This window comes from Beta vulgaris, chromosome 5 (genome assembly GCF_026745355.1).
Source record: "Beta vulgaris subsp. vulgaris cultivar EL10 chromosome 5, EL10.2, whole genome shotgun sequence".
NCBI classification, from domain to species: Eukaryota; Viridiplantae; Streptophyta; class Magnoliopsida; order Caryophyllales; family Amaranthaceae; genus Beta; species Beta vulgaris.
Genome location: NC_079206.1, coordinates 4,262,766 through 4,279,488, shown reverse-complemented (window position 1 = coordinate 4,279,488; position 16,723 = coordinate 4,262,766). Strand labels below are relative to the sequence as shown.

Here is a 16,723-nt window from a genome sequence, read left to right as displayed (position 1 = left end):
TCCCCCTTTCGTGGTTTGTTCTTCATCCTTCAGTGTCTCCCACCCTACGTTTTGGCTCGTCGCGTGGTTATTAACCCTCCCAGCTTCCCTGGTCAAGAGTCTCCCCTTCCCGGTCCCCCCTCTCAAGGTGGTTTAGTCTAAGGTTCCCCTTCCCCGTCCCCTGGTTAGCATCAGGTGTAGTCGAGTGTCCCCTCCCTGTCCCCCCGCTAGTGTTAGTTGGAGTCAGTTTATTTAGTGTGCCAAGGAAGCGTACAGTGCAGGTTTTTTGACGGTGTTGTTTGCCGGCGTGGCTCTATGTGCCGGGTGGTAGTTTCTGTTTTCATTACTTTCATGTTTGTTTATTTCCGATTTGTTGATCGTCGGTCTTCTGGGTTTGGGATTATTGTCACTTTGGATCTTAGGATCTGTCAGTGGGGCGTAGTTTATCAATCTAACTCGCCCCAAATTCTCGTGATGAATTCATGTGTCATCACACCTAAAAAACGCATCTTGTGGGAGGCACCCCAACTTGATTTGGGGCACGTCAAGACCTCCACGTCTTTCGAGTTTCAGTCTAGTGTGACTGAACTTCGAATACCCTCGCAGCAGGGTCAAATTCACTATCGAATGTGACTTCTTTGTTCGTCGAATCAGGAGAATTAATTTCAGGAGGATTATCAAGGACCTTGGGATTTCGTGCCTAGTGGACATTGGGATCTACTAGCGGTTGTACGGCAATCTCTCTATGAAGATCGTCAGAGCTGTGTATTTCAACAGATTTTCTCTCATATCCAACTTCACTCCTCATCGCTCACGACAAACTTTATTTGGACTGGACTTTTAATAGTTAGTGTTTACGTTAAATTGTTTGTACGAGTTATTGTAGTTTTTCATAGCGTTAGTTGTTTCTTGTTTATGTTTGGTTTGGTTGTATTACCATTAGGTTGTACTCCAACTTTTCATTAATGCAAATTTCCTTGATGTCAAAAAAAAAAAAAAAAAAAAAGCAAAAACAAATAATTTTTTTCATTAATGTAAATGATGGTATACAAAGCAATAGCAATTAGGGAAGAATTTTGTATACACACATTGACACATACATATATATCCAATTTTCAACAACAAAATTCCAAGCTTGCTTCAAAATTTAAAAGCTTCATCCGTATATATATACAAAATTGGTCAGAACAATATTCATTTTTCTTTCATTTTTGCAGTTTTGATTTTTTTTTTTTTTGGGGTTGGGGTTGAGGGTGGTATTACAAAGGGTTAGTATATGGGGTCAAATCTTATGAGACATTAAACCATGAATTACAACAAGTGAGATTATTAGAGAATTATCCATATTTGGCTCCACTTCCAAGCTTAATACATCATCTCCCAACATTACTCCCCCTTTAGCTTGCTTTCTTTTGACCTACAAAAAATAAAAACCATCACTTATTAACATACCATATATTGGAAAATGTACATACTTCATCCGTTTTTTTCTACTTGTAATATTTTCCTAAAAGGTAAATAATTAATTACTTACAACACTTTCTACTTTTGTTTTTTCTTTCTCTCTATCTCTCTCCAATCACATAGGTTTTCTCTTTTTTTTTTTTCCTCTATACTTCTCTCCTACCCAAATTTTACATTGAAGTTGATGAAAAAAAAGTGTCGCAAGTAAAAAAAACGGAGGAAGTAAGTAACGTATATCTCTTAGGAGTAACAAAATCATTTTAAGTAAGAAATTAATTTCGTTAATTACCTCAGCAACAACGGCTCCATCCCCCCGAATAATCTTGAATTCTGATTTTTGAGGACATCCTTGGATTCTAAAGCAAGAAAATGCTTCACAAGAATCATCTTCAATTGTAACTTCACAAGAAAATCCATCTTCTTTGTTGAAAACATTATTACTTATCTTCTTTACATGAAACCATGGCTTTTCGTTTTTAACTCTCTCATTTTTGTACCCATTCCAGTTTTCATTTACTCTCAGCTTCTGCAAAATCAAAACATATATAAATATCACATATATATACATGCTACAACTTTTTTTTTTGGAAATTTCCTAAAGAAATTACTTTCGTGAATAATATAGCTAGCTCTATTATTACCTTTCTAATCAAGGTGCTTAAGACTTTTCCCTTAAGATCCATGAGGTAAACTTGGCTACTACACTTAGTATCATAGTTATCGATACGATAAACGACGTCGCCGCTAGCATCATAGATGGTGCAACCATTGCCATTAAGGATGAGTGATTTCATCCAAACTGTATATTTATTTCTCTCTTCAGAAGAACTTGTTGATGAAGAAGAAGATAGGAGATGAGGGAAAACTTTCGCCATGTCTATAATATTATGAAGTTATACAAAGATAAGATGTCAAATATATAGTTTATTTATATATGATCTCAGTAACTTGGAGTTGGGTGTCGTTACAGAAAAAAGAACGGTGAAAACATAAATTATATTATTTCTTTCGCGACATTTTTAAAATCACGGACTTTTAGGCTTTGTTTTTTTTAGAGGAGAGAGATAGAAAAAGAAAATAAAAGAATCTTATGTGATAGGAAAGATAAGTTATTACTCAAATAAAAGTCTCACAACTAAATTGAAACTTCATACGATAAAGTGTCACGACTAAATTGAAACGGAGGAAGTATGTTAGTTTGAATGTTCTACTTATATACCGGAGTGTTGTGTTGTGGACACCATGACAATTATGCCAGTTAATCAGGCAACCCCACCATGCAAGTATTTTATGTAATTTATGAACGTGGTACTCGTGACATAGTGTTTGTATAATGAGATGTATTTGTAGGCGATAATCAACCCATCAACAAAGAAAAGAGTGTAAACATATTATAATGCAATAATACATTATCATAAGCGAAATTATTTGGTTGTATATTTGACCTAGCACATATATTAAATTATGGAATTGAAGAGTTTTTATATATAATAGTATTTCTCATGAATCATGGGAACTAGTACTGATCTTGGAGGAAAGGGGGGTTGCGATTTTCAGATTTGAGTATCATACGACTGAATTTCAAATCCAATAATGTTGTTAATTTAATAGAAATTTAACATTTGAGTAGTATAAAATATTTTTTTTTCAGACCATATTAGATAGTTAAATAATGATCATTATTTGACTAGTAAAAGAAATATATTTGAAAGATACATTTATTGTTACTAATCAAATATATAATTATACTATTACTAGTTAGGCGATCTTAATCTTGACGGATAAATTTTACTAAAATTTAAGGTGAACAAACAAGGCCTTAATCATACATGGAAATATTAATAAAAATGAAAACTAATAACGGATAATTAAACATATAGCACTATTTTTCAATTAATTATTTTTTGCAAGAACAATTAATCAAGAAACCTAATAGTATCAGATTTCTAACTCAATGTGCAATTTATTGATATTAGTACTTTATACAACAAAAATATTAGGAATCCTACAAACTCATCAATTAAATTACTTTAATACTTGTTGTGGTTTACTAATTGATGTTTAATCAAATTTTCATGTGGTCAATAATTGCGATTCAAAAAAATTAAAAAATTTGATATGAAATTATAATAAATTGTTATCTCAAAGTCATACATGTCATTAATAATTTATTAAAATTATCATCTCAAATTACTCAAGCTAATTAGTAGTATATTGCTATGAAAACTATATTGTATCCCCATTTATTGATGTGATACTTCTTGATGGGATTGATTATCTATCTATAAAATACTAAAATCGTAACTTTAAATTAAAAACCAAAATATGCCTCATGGTAGCTAAAATTGACTTTAATTTTTTTTCATATAACTTAATTTTATAATCCCCTCAAAAAAAAAAAAACTTAATTTTATAAATTTGAAATGAAACCAAAATCTTATAATCAAGAAATTTGAGAACCCTATCAAGAAAACAAAAAACTTGTTTATATGTTCATGAAAAATAGAATTTTTTTTTTGAATTTTTAGCTAGTACAAAGGACCTATATTCCATACCTTTTCATTCTCTTTTTAGAACGAATTAACGATATCTATTCTTATAAAGGTGCTTCAATGAAATATTTTAAAATAACTACGATAAAAACGAAGACACTTTAGAAAAGGCGATATGTAATATAAAGACCTAGCCTATAATTTGAATAACATCATAACATGTTTAAAAATGTATAATTGGTACAACAATTAAATAAAGGATAGATCACCATATAAAAGGATCATCAATAATTAGAATATCTTAAAATTACTATGGATTAGCAACAATACTAATTGGATACGGAGGCATCCATGAGTAATTTCAAATAAAAACATATATATATATATAATTCTTTTATTTGTTCTGATATATTCGTTCTGATTAATGTAATAGATTAGAAATTTAGAATGTAGGCTCCGTTTGGTAGGGCATAAAATATTTTCAGTGTTAAATGATTTTCATGGAAAACAATTTACAATGGAAAATACAATTCCAAAATTAGTTTTTCGTTGTTTGGTTCGATGTAAGAAAAATGAAAGGGAAAGTAAGGAGATAGTGAGAGGAGTGTACAAGAGAGATAAGGAAAATAGTTTTCCCTTCATTTTGAAAGGAAAATGGTTTTCCATCATTGAGAGAGTAATTTTACCACAAGGGAAAATGATTTTACACTCTTTTGCCAACCAAACAATGTAAATAGAGAAAAATAATTTTTCAGGAAAACGTTTTACGTCCTACCAAACAGAGCCGTAGTACTACTATGTAAAGATTTCACATGATTGTTGTCCTAAATTTAACCTGAACCGCGCGTACTGCGACGCTCAAACTAGTAGCGAATATCTTAAAACAGAATATTATTTTTGACTAGCGAACTTGAATAATTAACAAAGATTACATATATTCACAGCAGGATTCTAGCTAGCGTATCTCTCTTGTTGGAAGTCTTGGAAGTGTAAAAGAGGTGTCTGATACTAATTATAGAAAGGCATATATATGACCTAGCTACCACATGTCAGTGAAGCTATTGTGTTAGGCACATATTATGTAATCTAGACTTTCCTATAGTTGGGGGTCCGCATATGGACAAGATTATATTGTTTCCTAATCTATCTTAGGCAACATATCTCTTGTATAATATACTTTGACAGTGGAATGCAAGAAAGACAACGCATGATTCATCCTATTCTATCATGGTATCGGAGCAAGGTTAAACTACCAAATTTTTTTTTTCCTGCCATCTTCCTCATGGCTGGCGAAGATGGGGATAGCAACACCCCACCGCCACCTCCCACCAAACTTGACATAACATCTCCCTTTTATCTTGGTACTGGGGATCGTCCCGGTGATTTTATAACTCCTACTCGTCTTACCCACAACAACTATGATGAATGGAGCGCGGATATTCGTCTTGCCTTAGAAGCTCGCCGTAAATACGGATTTCTTGACGGCACCATCACATGTGTTGTCCCTCCTTACACCGACGCCGACTGGACTACGGTGAATGCCATGTTGGTTTCTTGGATTCTAAATACTATAGACCCTGAAGTTAAAGGTACGTTAACTAAATACCGCGAGGCTTCTCGTTTGTGGGTGCATCTTAAAACTCGTTTTTCTACTGTTAATGGCCCTCGTATTCAACAGCTTCGTTCATCTATTGCTCGTTGTGAGCAAACCAAAACCATGTCTGTTTCTACATACTATGGCAAACTTAATTCATTATGGGAGGATTTGTCTCATCTTGTTCCTTTAATACATTGTACTTGCTGTATGAACTGTACCGCGGGTTCTCTTCATGAATCCCGTCGCGAAACTGAGAAATTACATGATTTTCTTATGGGTCTATATTCTGATTATTACTCGCGTTTACGAACGCAAATTTTATCCATGGACCCTCTCCCTTCTTTAGATCGAGCCTATCAACTTGTGGCTCAAGACGAGCGAGTTCGGCTTGCTAAAACTGAGTCTACCGAACCTCGTGATGTGGTTGGGTTTGCTGCCCGCCCAGATCCATCTCGTGCTCGCGGGTCTGGTGAGCGTCCTGTTTGCACGCATTGTAATAAACCGGGTCATGAATCAGCCCGCTGCTATTCACTTTTGTTTTGCACTCACTGTAATAAAAAGGGGCATGATATAAAGGGGTGTTTTGAAATTCATGGATATCCAGAGGGTTGGCCCAATATTTCTCGTCCAGCTACTCGTGGGCCTCGTGCTCCAGTCTCGGCAGCTCGTGGGCGTGGCACTTCTAAGCCCACAGCTCACTCAGTCCTTGGCCCGGCATCTCAGGCTGTCTCTCCATCTCCTGCCAGCCCTTCCACAAGTGCCCCCACCTTATTTTCGGCCGATCAGTGGAAGGCCCTTGCTGGGCTTCTTGGTAGTGCTCGTCTTCCTGAGGAGCGTCTCAATGGTACGTTTGATTTCAATTTTTGGATTATTGACACAGGTGCTACGCATCATCTTACTGGTGACATTACATGGTTATTTGATTTGGTTGATATTTCACCATGTCCTGTTGGTCTTCCTAATGGTGACTCTGCTGTTGCTACTAAAAAGGGCTCTGTTTGTCTTTCTCCTACTATTACTCTTTCCAATGTTCTGTATGTTCCTCAGTTTAGTTGCAATTTACTTTCGGTTTCACAGCTTACTAATGATTTGCACTGTGTTGTTCATTTTTCCTCCTCTATGTGTGCTATACAGGACCAACTGAAGGAGCTGATTGGAACGGGACGTAGAAAAGATGGACTTTACTACTTCAATGGAGGTGACACGGTTAATCATGTTTCTGTTCATGGTGCAACTTCGGTGTTTGATTTGTGGCATCGTCGGATGGGTCATCCTTCAGAGAAAGTGGTGAAGTTACTTCCTCCTTTATGTGGTCATAAGGGTAGTTTACATGGCCATTGTGAGATTTGTTTCCGTGCCAAGCATCCTAGAGATACCTTTCCCCTTAGTAAAAATAAAGCACCTAGAATTTTTGCAAAAATACATTGTGATTTGTGGGGCCCATATCGGCATCTCTCCTCTTGTGGAGCTCGATATTTTTTGACTATTGTTGATGATTATTCCCGAGCTGTTTGGGTTTATTTGATGATTGATAAAACTGAGGTGTTTCAAATGTTCATGAATTTTGTTGCTATGGTTCAATGTCAATTTTCTACCTCAATTCAAATTGTTCAAAGTGATAATGGGACGGAATTTAATTGCTTGCATGACTACTTTGATGCTATGGGAATTATTTTCCAAACTTCTTGTATTTCCACTCCCCAACAAAATGGTCGTGTTGAACGTAAACACCAACATATTCTTAATGTGAGCAGGGCCCTCCTCTTTCAAGCCAACCTTCCTATCTATTTTTGGGGTGAAAGTGTACTCACAGCTGCCCATCTTATTAACCGTACTCCTACTCCTTTACTTCAAAATCAAACTCCCTTTGAGGTCCTTAAGGGTCTTTCCCCTGCTTATGAGACTATTCGCACCTTTGGATGTCTTTGTTTTGCTTATAATCACAAAACTAAGGGTGACAAATTTGCTAGTCGAAGTCGGAAATGTATTTTTGTGGGTTATCCTTTTGGGAAGAAGGGTTGGCGTCTCTATGATCTTGACACTAATGAATTCTTTATCTCTCGTGATGTGAAATTTTTTGAAGAAGTTTTTCCGTTTCTTACCCCTACTGATGTTAATATTGATCCCCACATTTCTTTTCCTCCTTCTACTGATCCCATTCATGAAGATTTTGCTATCTCTGATATGTATGATTCCTCACCTTCACAAAATACTCCAACCATCTCTATGCCCACTTCTCCTCCTTCCACTACTACTCTCCAGCCCACACAAACAATTTCGTCCTCTGAATCTTCTTCTTCACCTACAAATGGGCCTCCTAGCCCACCTCTTTCACCTACCGCCCAGCCTCACTCTACAACACATACCCCCCAGTCCTCTCCTTCTGGGCCCAATTCGCCTACTCCCCTTCACAAAAACACGCCCACTGACCCTCGGTCACTCTCGCTGGATATGGGCCCCGTGCCCAGTTCACCTCCTGCCTCGCATAACCCGCCTTCCACCATCCCTGCTGGGCCCCAGCCCCCGCCTACTACTGCAGCCGAGTCCACTGCTTCTTTGGGCCGTGGCTTTCGCGAGAAATATCCCTCTGTGTTACTCAAAGATTTTGTTGCCAATAATGCTCAAGTGGTTAGTCCATCTTCTTCTGCTTCTCCTTCCTCTTCGGCTACTTCAGGTACTCCTTATCCTATAGCTCATTACATAAATTGTGCAAATTATTCTGTGAATTATCGAAAGTTTCTTGCAGCTGTTGTGACTAATACAGAACCAAAGAATTTTAAAGAGGCTATGCGGGATGATAGGTGGAAGGCCTCTATGCAGGATGAGATCCAAGCTCTCGAGGATAATGGGACTTGGACTTTGGAGCCTCTGCCTCCTGGTAAAAGAGCTTTGGGCAGTCAGTGGGTTTATCGTATCAAATACCTTGCCAATGGTGAAATTGAACGTCTCAAATCTCGTCTTGTGGTTCTGGGGAATCATCAGGAAGCAGGTATTGATTACAATGAAACATTTGCTCCTGTTGCTAAAATGACTACTGTGCGTGCTTTTCTTGCCATAGCTGCTTGCAAAAATTGGGAACTACATCAGATGGACGTTCACAATGCCTTTCTCCATGGTGATCTTGAGGAAGAAGTATATATGAGGCCTCCTCCTGGCTTTCAGGGATCTAATCCCAATCTTGTTTGTCGGCTTCGAAAGTCCTTGTATGGCCTTAAACAAGCCCCTCGTTGTTGGTTTGCTAAATTGGTAACTGCTCTGAAAGACTATGGTTTTCTTCAGTCTTATTCTGATTATTCTCTATTTACTTACACCAAGGGTACTGTTCAGATTAATGTGTTGGTGTATGTTGATGACTTGATTGTTTCTGGTAATGATTCCGCTGCCTTACATGCTTTCAAAACATATATGTGTGCTTGTTTCAAAATGAAAGATTTGGGGTCTTTGAAGTATTTTTTGGGTATTGAGGTTGCCCGCAGTTCCTTGGGATTATTTCTATGCCAGCGCAAGTACACACTTGACATCATCTCTGAAGCTGGTTTATTAGGCTCCAAGCCTAGTACTTTTCCTATTGAACAGAATCACAGATTAGCTCATGCCACTGGTGATCTCTTGCCAGATGCTGCCGCCTACCGACGGCTTGTTGGTCGTCTTATATATCTTGCAGTTACTCGCCCTGATTTGGCCTATTCTGTTCATGTTCTCTCCCAGTTTATGCAGGCTCCTCGACAGGAGCATTGGGATGCTGCTTTGCGTGTTGTTCGATATTTAAAAGGATCTCCTGGTCAGGGTATTCTGCTACGATCTGATAGTGAGCTTTCTCTCCAGGGGTGGTGTGACTCAGATTGGGCTGCTTGCCCTATTACTCGCCGCTCTTTGACTGGTTGGATTGTGTTCTTGGGTAATTCTCCTGTCTCATGGAAAACTAAGAAACAACAAACGGTTTCTCGCTCCTCTGCTGAGGCCGAATACCGTTCTATGGCTGCTGTCACTTGTGAGCTCAAATGGCTCAAAGCTTTGTTATTGAGCTTAGGTATCAACCATCCACAGGCTATTCCTCTTTTTTGTGATAGTCAGTCTGCTTTGCACATTGCAAATAATCCAGTTTTTCATGAGCGCACGAAACATATTGAAGTGGATTGTCACTTTGTACGGGATGCTATTCTTGACGGTCTCATTGCTCCATCCTATGTGTCCACCAAGGCTCAACTTGCAGATATCTTCACTAAGGCTCTTGGCAAGGTCCAGTTCGAATTTCTTTTATCCAAGTTGGGCATTTTGGATCCTTCCCATGCTCCAACTTGAGGGGGGGTGTTAGGCACATATTATGTAATCTAGACTTTCCTATAGTTGGGGGTCCGCATATGGACAAGATTATATTGTTTCCTAATCTATCTTAGGCAACTCATCTCTTGTATAATATACTTTGACAGTGGAATGCAAGAAAGACAACGCATGATTCATCCTATTCTATCATATTGCGATCAAACACGATATGGAAAACTAACCCTAGTGCGAAGGCAACATTAATAGCGATGCAAATTAACTTATACGTTTGTGAACTACGTACTCTCAAACAAACTCGATGAATTCGTATGCTAAGGTAATTAATTAACAAGCTTGAACAAATATCTAAAATTGGAAAACTAAATGAGCTAAGTTTGTACAACTTCACGTATGTTCAAATTAATAATGTTTGTGAACAACTAGTTTAAGCTCGTTTTGAAACTTTTGCATAACCAAATAGCTTATTTGAGATCGAAAATATATCAAAAGTTCTAAAACTTAATTTAAGTACCTTTGTAAATATTGTACAAGAAATCAAAAGTTAAAAAAAGAACAACCTATTTGTTAAATTAACATACGACGATTACAAAATTATATCTTGTTTTCCAATGGAAATTTTGACATGGAATATAATAATAAAAATCCCCTTTAATTATATTAAGTGAAAGGAAAAGATCCCTACCAAAACCCCATTTCCTATAATAACTCAAGGTTTGCTTATTTAATGATCACACTCAATTTTAACTCGAATTCAAACATCAAATATAAACACGTTCAAGAACAAAGTTTGATTAAACCAGATGCCTAAAAAGCTATATTCGAACAAAGAATATATGAGAAATCGAGCTAGCTCCAGCATTAACAATTCCTATCAAACTTTGTTCGAATAAGCTAAAACCTAATTCTACTCAACTCAACTCATTTGCAACTCGGGAAAAATAATTGACTTTCCACAATACATGTGTGTCTGAAAATATAAAACTAAATATTGATTAACTTTTTTATATGCATGAAAATGACTAAAGATAGAGATTTGATTTGCTTAGCTCCTTGATGGAAAGCATAAAGACAAATATTTTGTTTTTATCTCCTCTATGACAGTGCTCTTTGTTATTCTGAACATGCAAATGTCAAACATCAGCTCCTAAATTAAACTCAAAGCTTCACTTAGGCTGGGACATTGTAATAAACATATCTATATAATTGCTAGCTACTAGGTTTCAAAAAACCCATTAATTAGTTGATCAAGATTCACTATTTTTGTTTTCAATAAATGTGTCATATTGATTGGGTATATTTATCAATGTAGAACTAATTAATATCTGTAATTACAGTAGTAAACTATTAAAATTCAATATTTTGAAGATATACGTTGAAATTAACCCAACAACAATTAAAATAATTACATTTGTCTATAGATAGTATTATATGCATGTGGTTGAAGTTAGAATCTAAATACTGTATAAAGTCTATATGATGCATCTATATAGCAAGAAAATGAGGAAATTCATTTTAAAGCTAAAGACTAAAGTAATGTAAGGTAGAACAGGAAAAAAATAGATAACTCCTAATTAATTATTTTCTATGTTTTAGAAATCAAAAATAACCTAATTCATATACATATTTAAGTTGTTTTTTGTGAAAGATATTACTAAAATAGTACATCTCCTATTAGATCCTTGATTCCCCCACAAGATATTGCACTAAGATTCAATCTCAAATCATGTGCATTATCCTTACAAGTTCACTATCATCGACATATCACAATCTATAATCACCCACTAAAAGATGCTCAATAAAAGTCACTAGCCTTTTATCAACCGCACAAGAAACTGGATGTGCAAGCATGTTAGTTTCGTCCCCACTAAACATGCAAAATGCAACAGACGTATTAGAACAACTACAAAAAAATGTGGAGTAGGAACATAAGCAAAAACCCAATGAAACTACCACTAATAGCTTCTCTCTCTATATATATATATATATCGATGATAAATTACCTGTAAAATTCGCTTTCAAAAAAGAAATATTGTCCAAGTGCAAAAGAGACAAAAGTCACAAAACAACCCCTCTTTAATTTAGGCCATTGAATATCCAAACAAGGTAAGCATCATCATTCCCTTGTATGAGGCTACAATTTCTCTATCTCCTAATTTCTTTGTCGCAAAGAATTTCTCCATCATAATTCATTATGTCTAGCTAATAATAAATCAACCAAATGCAATAAATTGCCACCCAATATACAGGCATCTATGTTGATCTTGCACAATACCTGATTTTGGAGGAATCCAATTATGGAAGGGCAATAATCGTAGTATGTATTTGCTCACTTACTCAGTATATGTATTGACTGCTCAATACAAAGTATTTCTTATAAGGGAAATTTATTAGATATGATGGCTGGTCTAGTAAAGGACCATAAAGGGGGTCCAGCCATTCAATGCTAGCATATATAACTTGTTGATGATTTGGTCTTTAACAAATTGTATCTTAGTTATGCACCAATATTCCAATCTAATCCTATTGTTGTTACTTGGTGTCAACTTTGAGGGAATTATGATAATATGTGGTGTTTATTCATGCATGATAATTGTCAGTAGAAGTTAAAAACAAATACTTTTTGAAGGATATAGATTCAAATTGCCTTCCCTCAAACTTCTGGAATCTTTTTTTTTCCTCAAATTATTTATGTTTAGCAATAGCTATCAAACTTTTGAGCAATATGAAATATATGTAGGGACTTGCATAATATGACTAGAAAAAATAGAACAATATTATTATATGAACCAATAGAAAAACTGAAAGACAATGACAAAAGCAAATTTAACATAGAAAACCTAAACTAGTACAAAAAGATTTCGTAATATCATTCTATCAATAATTAATTACTAAATATAAGTAGAGGTGATCATGGATGGTGTTGGACTGGACTTGGGCAAAAAAAAAAAAAAAAAAGTGACCCATTTCGGGCCAAAACCTCGGGTCGGGCAAGGCCAATCCTCCGGCCGAGAATTCCACGCCAAACCCCGCTAATTCGAGCTAAGTCATGCAGGTTGTTCGGGTCATTTTTCGGGCCGAGCCAAAATTTTGGCCTACTTTTTCCATGTTTAAGTTTCTCGTGGCCTTTTTTTGCCCAAAAATCGAGTCGGACCCGAACCATGGGTCGAAAAAGTGCGCCTAGAACATCCCCATTTTCGGGCCCCTCGCCAAACCCATGTTGATCTCCTCTAAATATTAGTAACTTCTTACCAACTACAAATAGTTTAATGTTATCACCACATATATATGTTACTATCTAATGTGAAAATATTTGGTGTCCAATCCAATTATGGCTTAACAAAATATTTCCATATTCGTATTAGATTCCGCTTTACTCTCTTATCAACTTTACCCAACCACATCTTGCCTCACTTATTCTATGTCTTATTTTTTTAGAGATATTCTATCTCTATTTTATAAGTCAAAGAAGAGCTTGGTGTCAACGTAAAAAAGACTAAAATACCTTCACTCACATAGTAATTAATTAAATGATGTAAACATCATTAATGTACTGATATCAAATTTTTATTTTTTTGAACTTTGTGAACAATCTTTCCATTGCTTTTGCGCTTAAGTATATGCTGAGGAGGAGTACATGACTCGGGTTGATGTATGTTATAGTTTGCACTAGACCAGATCTTGCACATGTAGTCAGTGTGTTAGTAGGTTTATGGGTAATCCTGGTAAGGAGCATTGGTAGGCAGTCAAGAGGATCTTTCGATATCTTAGAGGTACGTCAGATGTTGGTCTTATCTATGGAGGTGATGTGGCATGTTTAGTTAAAGGTTTCTCTTATTCTGATTCAGATTATGCTGGGGATGTGGACGGTAGGAGATCTATGACTGATTATGTGTTCACTCTTGGTGGTTATGTTGTGAGTTGGAAAGATATTTTGCATCCTACAGTAACTTTGTCTACTGGTGAAGCAGAGTATATGGCCTTGACATAAGCAATTAAGGAGGGAATTTGGTTAAATGGGCTAGTTAGTGATTTGGGTCTACATTATAATATATGATCAGGAAATAGTGTATTGTGACAGCTTGAGTGCGATATGTTTGGCCAAGGATCAAGTTCGTCATGAGAGGACTAAACATATTGATGTCAAGTATCATTTACTGAGAAATGAGACAAGAATTACGGTGAAAAAGGTAGGTACAGCTGATAATCCTGATGATATGTTCACCAACCCGAGTAATAAGTTTCAATATTGACTAGACTGCTCAATGTTCATTGTTGTTAATTGCCCTTTGGGGGTAAGTCTAGGTCCTTAGGGGCTAATCTGGTGCCTTAAGGGACAAATCTGGTCTGATTGTCTTTCAGAGCAAATCTTGGTGTAGGGAGAATCTGGGCGTTATGATCAATGCATCTAGTTATCTGGTTATCTAGTTCGTTGTGAGAGGATTCAAGTCAAGGTGGAGATTTGTAGGAATTATGCCTTGAATCTGATCGAAGCCTCGCCCGATTAGGTGGAGTCGAAGGGCTCAATAGGGGTACAACAATAGGGAGTCCGATCGGGGGTGATCATCGAATCACGACCAACACCCGATCAAGTCCGATCCAAATTAGGTTTGGGGAAATTAACCACTCGATCGGGCGGATATCGCTCGACCCGATCGGGAGGTAGGCTTTTTTTCGCGGGTAGGCGATTCGGGTTTATAATATGTTATTTGACTTAGTTTGTTTCAAGTTGTCATTAGTGTGAAAATACATCTGTAATTCGGAATTCCTCAAGAGCAATAAAATTATTCTCTCTCTGTCCGTGCACGTAGCCAACACACCGTTGATGAACCATGTAAATCTATGTGTTGTTTATTACTTTTCTGCAATCAATATTTGTTCTTTCTCACATCCGTTATAACAATAAGTCTAATGGAATTTTTCATTTTAGAGCAGGTTTACCTCCACAGTACAATACCTATAAACAGGAGGTTCCAACGGCCAGTTGACTGACACCGATTGTTCATACTTCATTCCAATATGCGATATTTGTTAAAAAAAAAAAAATTAGCAACCATGCATGCTCAGAAGTTATAAGAACACTTTTTTATAAAGCGTTGCAATAGTTCCCACCTTGGTAAGCAAAAAACTCATGTCACACTTCTTTGTATTATTGTATTATTATATGTATCACTCAATTTTATTGGTTGATGACAATTATTCTTTGTCTTATTTATTTTTTAAAAATAAGAATTTTGTTTAAATCTTACGACATGGGCCAGTAATGGTTATTGGCACATATAATACTATGAAAAAGTGAAGCATAAGATTTGGACTTGGTCTAGATTATGCGTCCTCTGTTTTTTTAGAATTGCGTCATTTCTTTCTTTTTTAACGTTTGTCAAGACGTTTCTTTAAACGTCAATATTTATAATAGCGTATAAGTACAAAATTATAAAAATATGATATTTGAAAACAAAACTCCACTTAATTATGTTTTTTTTCCTTATATAATAATATGTGATAGGTTAACAAAGTTGGTTGATTAATAGCAACAAAATCGAAATAATATGATTGAAAAAATTGAGGAAGTATTCAAAAGTCTTGCGATAAAGTGTTGCTTTGGATAATTTTTGTAGTGGCTGATCATACACGAGATCGTCAAATTCGCTTGATATAAGAAGAAGTCTATTTTCAATAAAAATGTGGCTAATTGACCATTTGTGAATTCTAGTAGTTAGAATCTTTATAAGGGTTTAGAACTTTAGATGGCCAGTGTCTCTGTGTCTGTGCCTTCATGGGCTGAAATTCGTGGACAACTCCGTGGGTTGGACCTAGTTCTCAGCCCAAACATATCGCTTACGTAACCTAACTAATACCTTTCATCCAATTACCGTTTTGCACGATGGTTATTAGAATAGACTAAGGGTTATAATTGAATTATCAACCAAAGTTACCTTTGAAGGAAGGTTAAATTCCCAAATCTCAAAATCACCCTAATAGAAAGAGAGGAAGAAGCTTCGAGTTTTACAGATAAATAGGAAGAAATTAAATGCAACCTAATGGAGTTTGACCTGAAGTGCAATCGAACTTTAGAATGACCGACCCAAGATAGTTCGATATCAAATATAATCCAACATGAAATCAATCTGAACCCGAACTAATATGCTCTATCCCTTTTATAATTTAAATTGAATTAATTCAAATTGAACATGATACTATCTTATTAATAAGAATTCATATCGACTAAATTCAAAAGGAAAAACCGATTTTACCTCACTCAATAGTGACTTGATATGAACTAAAACCGACCCAGCAGACCAATATAACACATTTCAACCAGACCCAATAAGTACCAAATTCAGGTTATGTCTAATAAATGATATACTAACCTCAATTACACCACGACTCATAGTACCAAGGTATTGTGTCTGATATGACAACAAGTGTTATTTCAAATTTCAGCACACATGGAGAAAAGATATTTTGAGCTTATTTTTATATTCAAAGAATTATCTTTTTGACATCTTTCTCAAATAGAAGATTGGACGAGTTTTTTAAAAGATTTTCCATATAGAGGGAGGCATAGTTTTAACTAATGCATCATTATTAGAACTATTCTGAAACTTTCTATCGATGAAAGTGTCAAGGAAGTATGTAAGAAGCATTTCCGAAGTGATTAATTCTAGTGAAAGTATTGGGTCAGACCGTCTAACCAATACTTACTATCAGACGGGCTGAGCCAAAAACTCAAACTCTGTACGCACCACTTTCTCTTTTCTCTTCTTCTCCCCACTCTGTACTATTGTTGCCATTACCACTACAAGGCCCCATAAATTGCTTCTTAAAACTAGCACAGCTCCTTTCTCTCTCCTCTGACCACCTCAATATCACCAATTTCCCCTCTCGATTTCGCACGTGAAGTTCTCTC

General features: G+C 36.0%; 1 protein-coding gene across 1 annotated transcript; it reads right to left on the bottom strand.

Moving 5' to 3' along the window:
• Positions 1-1,114: 1,114 nt before the first annotated feature.
• LOC104892295 (protein LURP-one-related 11) lies at positions 1,115-2,352 on the bottom strand. Its single transcript, XM_010678183.4, has 3 exons — positions 2,085-2,352; positions 1,733-1,969; positions 1,115-1,396 (listed from the first exon to the last, which is right to left on the bottom strand). Exons 1-3 carry the CDS (start codon positions 2,316-2,318, stop codon positions 1,262-1,264), a joined length of 606 nt encoding a protein of 201 aa, XP_010676485.3. The 5' UTR covers positions 2,319-2,352; the 3' UTR covers positions 1,115-1,261.
• Positions 2,353-16,723: the final 14,371 nt, after the last annotated feature.

What these genes read in the sequence shown, in the direction of transcription:
- LOC104892295 (XM_010678183.4), bottom strand. Translation starts at nt 2,318, where the DNA reads ATGGCGAAAGTTTTCCCTCATCTCCTATCTTCTTCTTCATCAACAAGT. An exon ending in TAAGCACCTTGATTAGAAAG is followed by an intron (nt 1,970 to 2,084) that starts GTAATAATAGAG and finishes TTGATTTTGCAG; the next exon opens with AAGCTGAGAGTAAATGAAAA. An exon ending in ATGGAGCCGTTGTTGCTGAG is followed by an intron (nt 1,397 to 1,732) that starts GTAATTAACGAA and finishes TATTTTTTGTAG; the next exon opens with GTCAAAAGAAAGCAAGCTAA.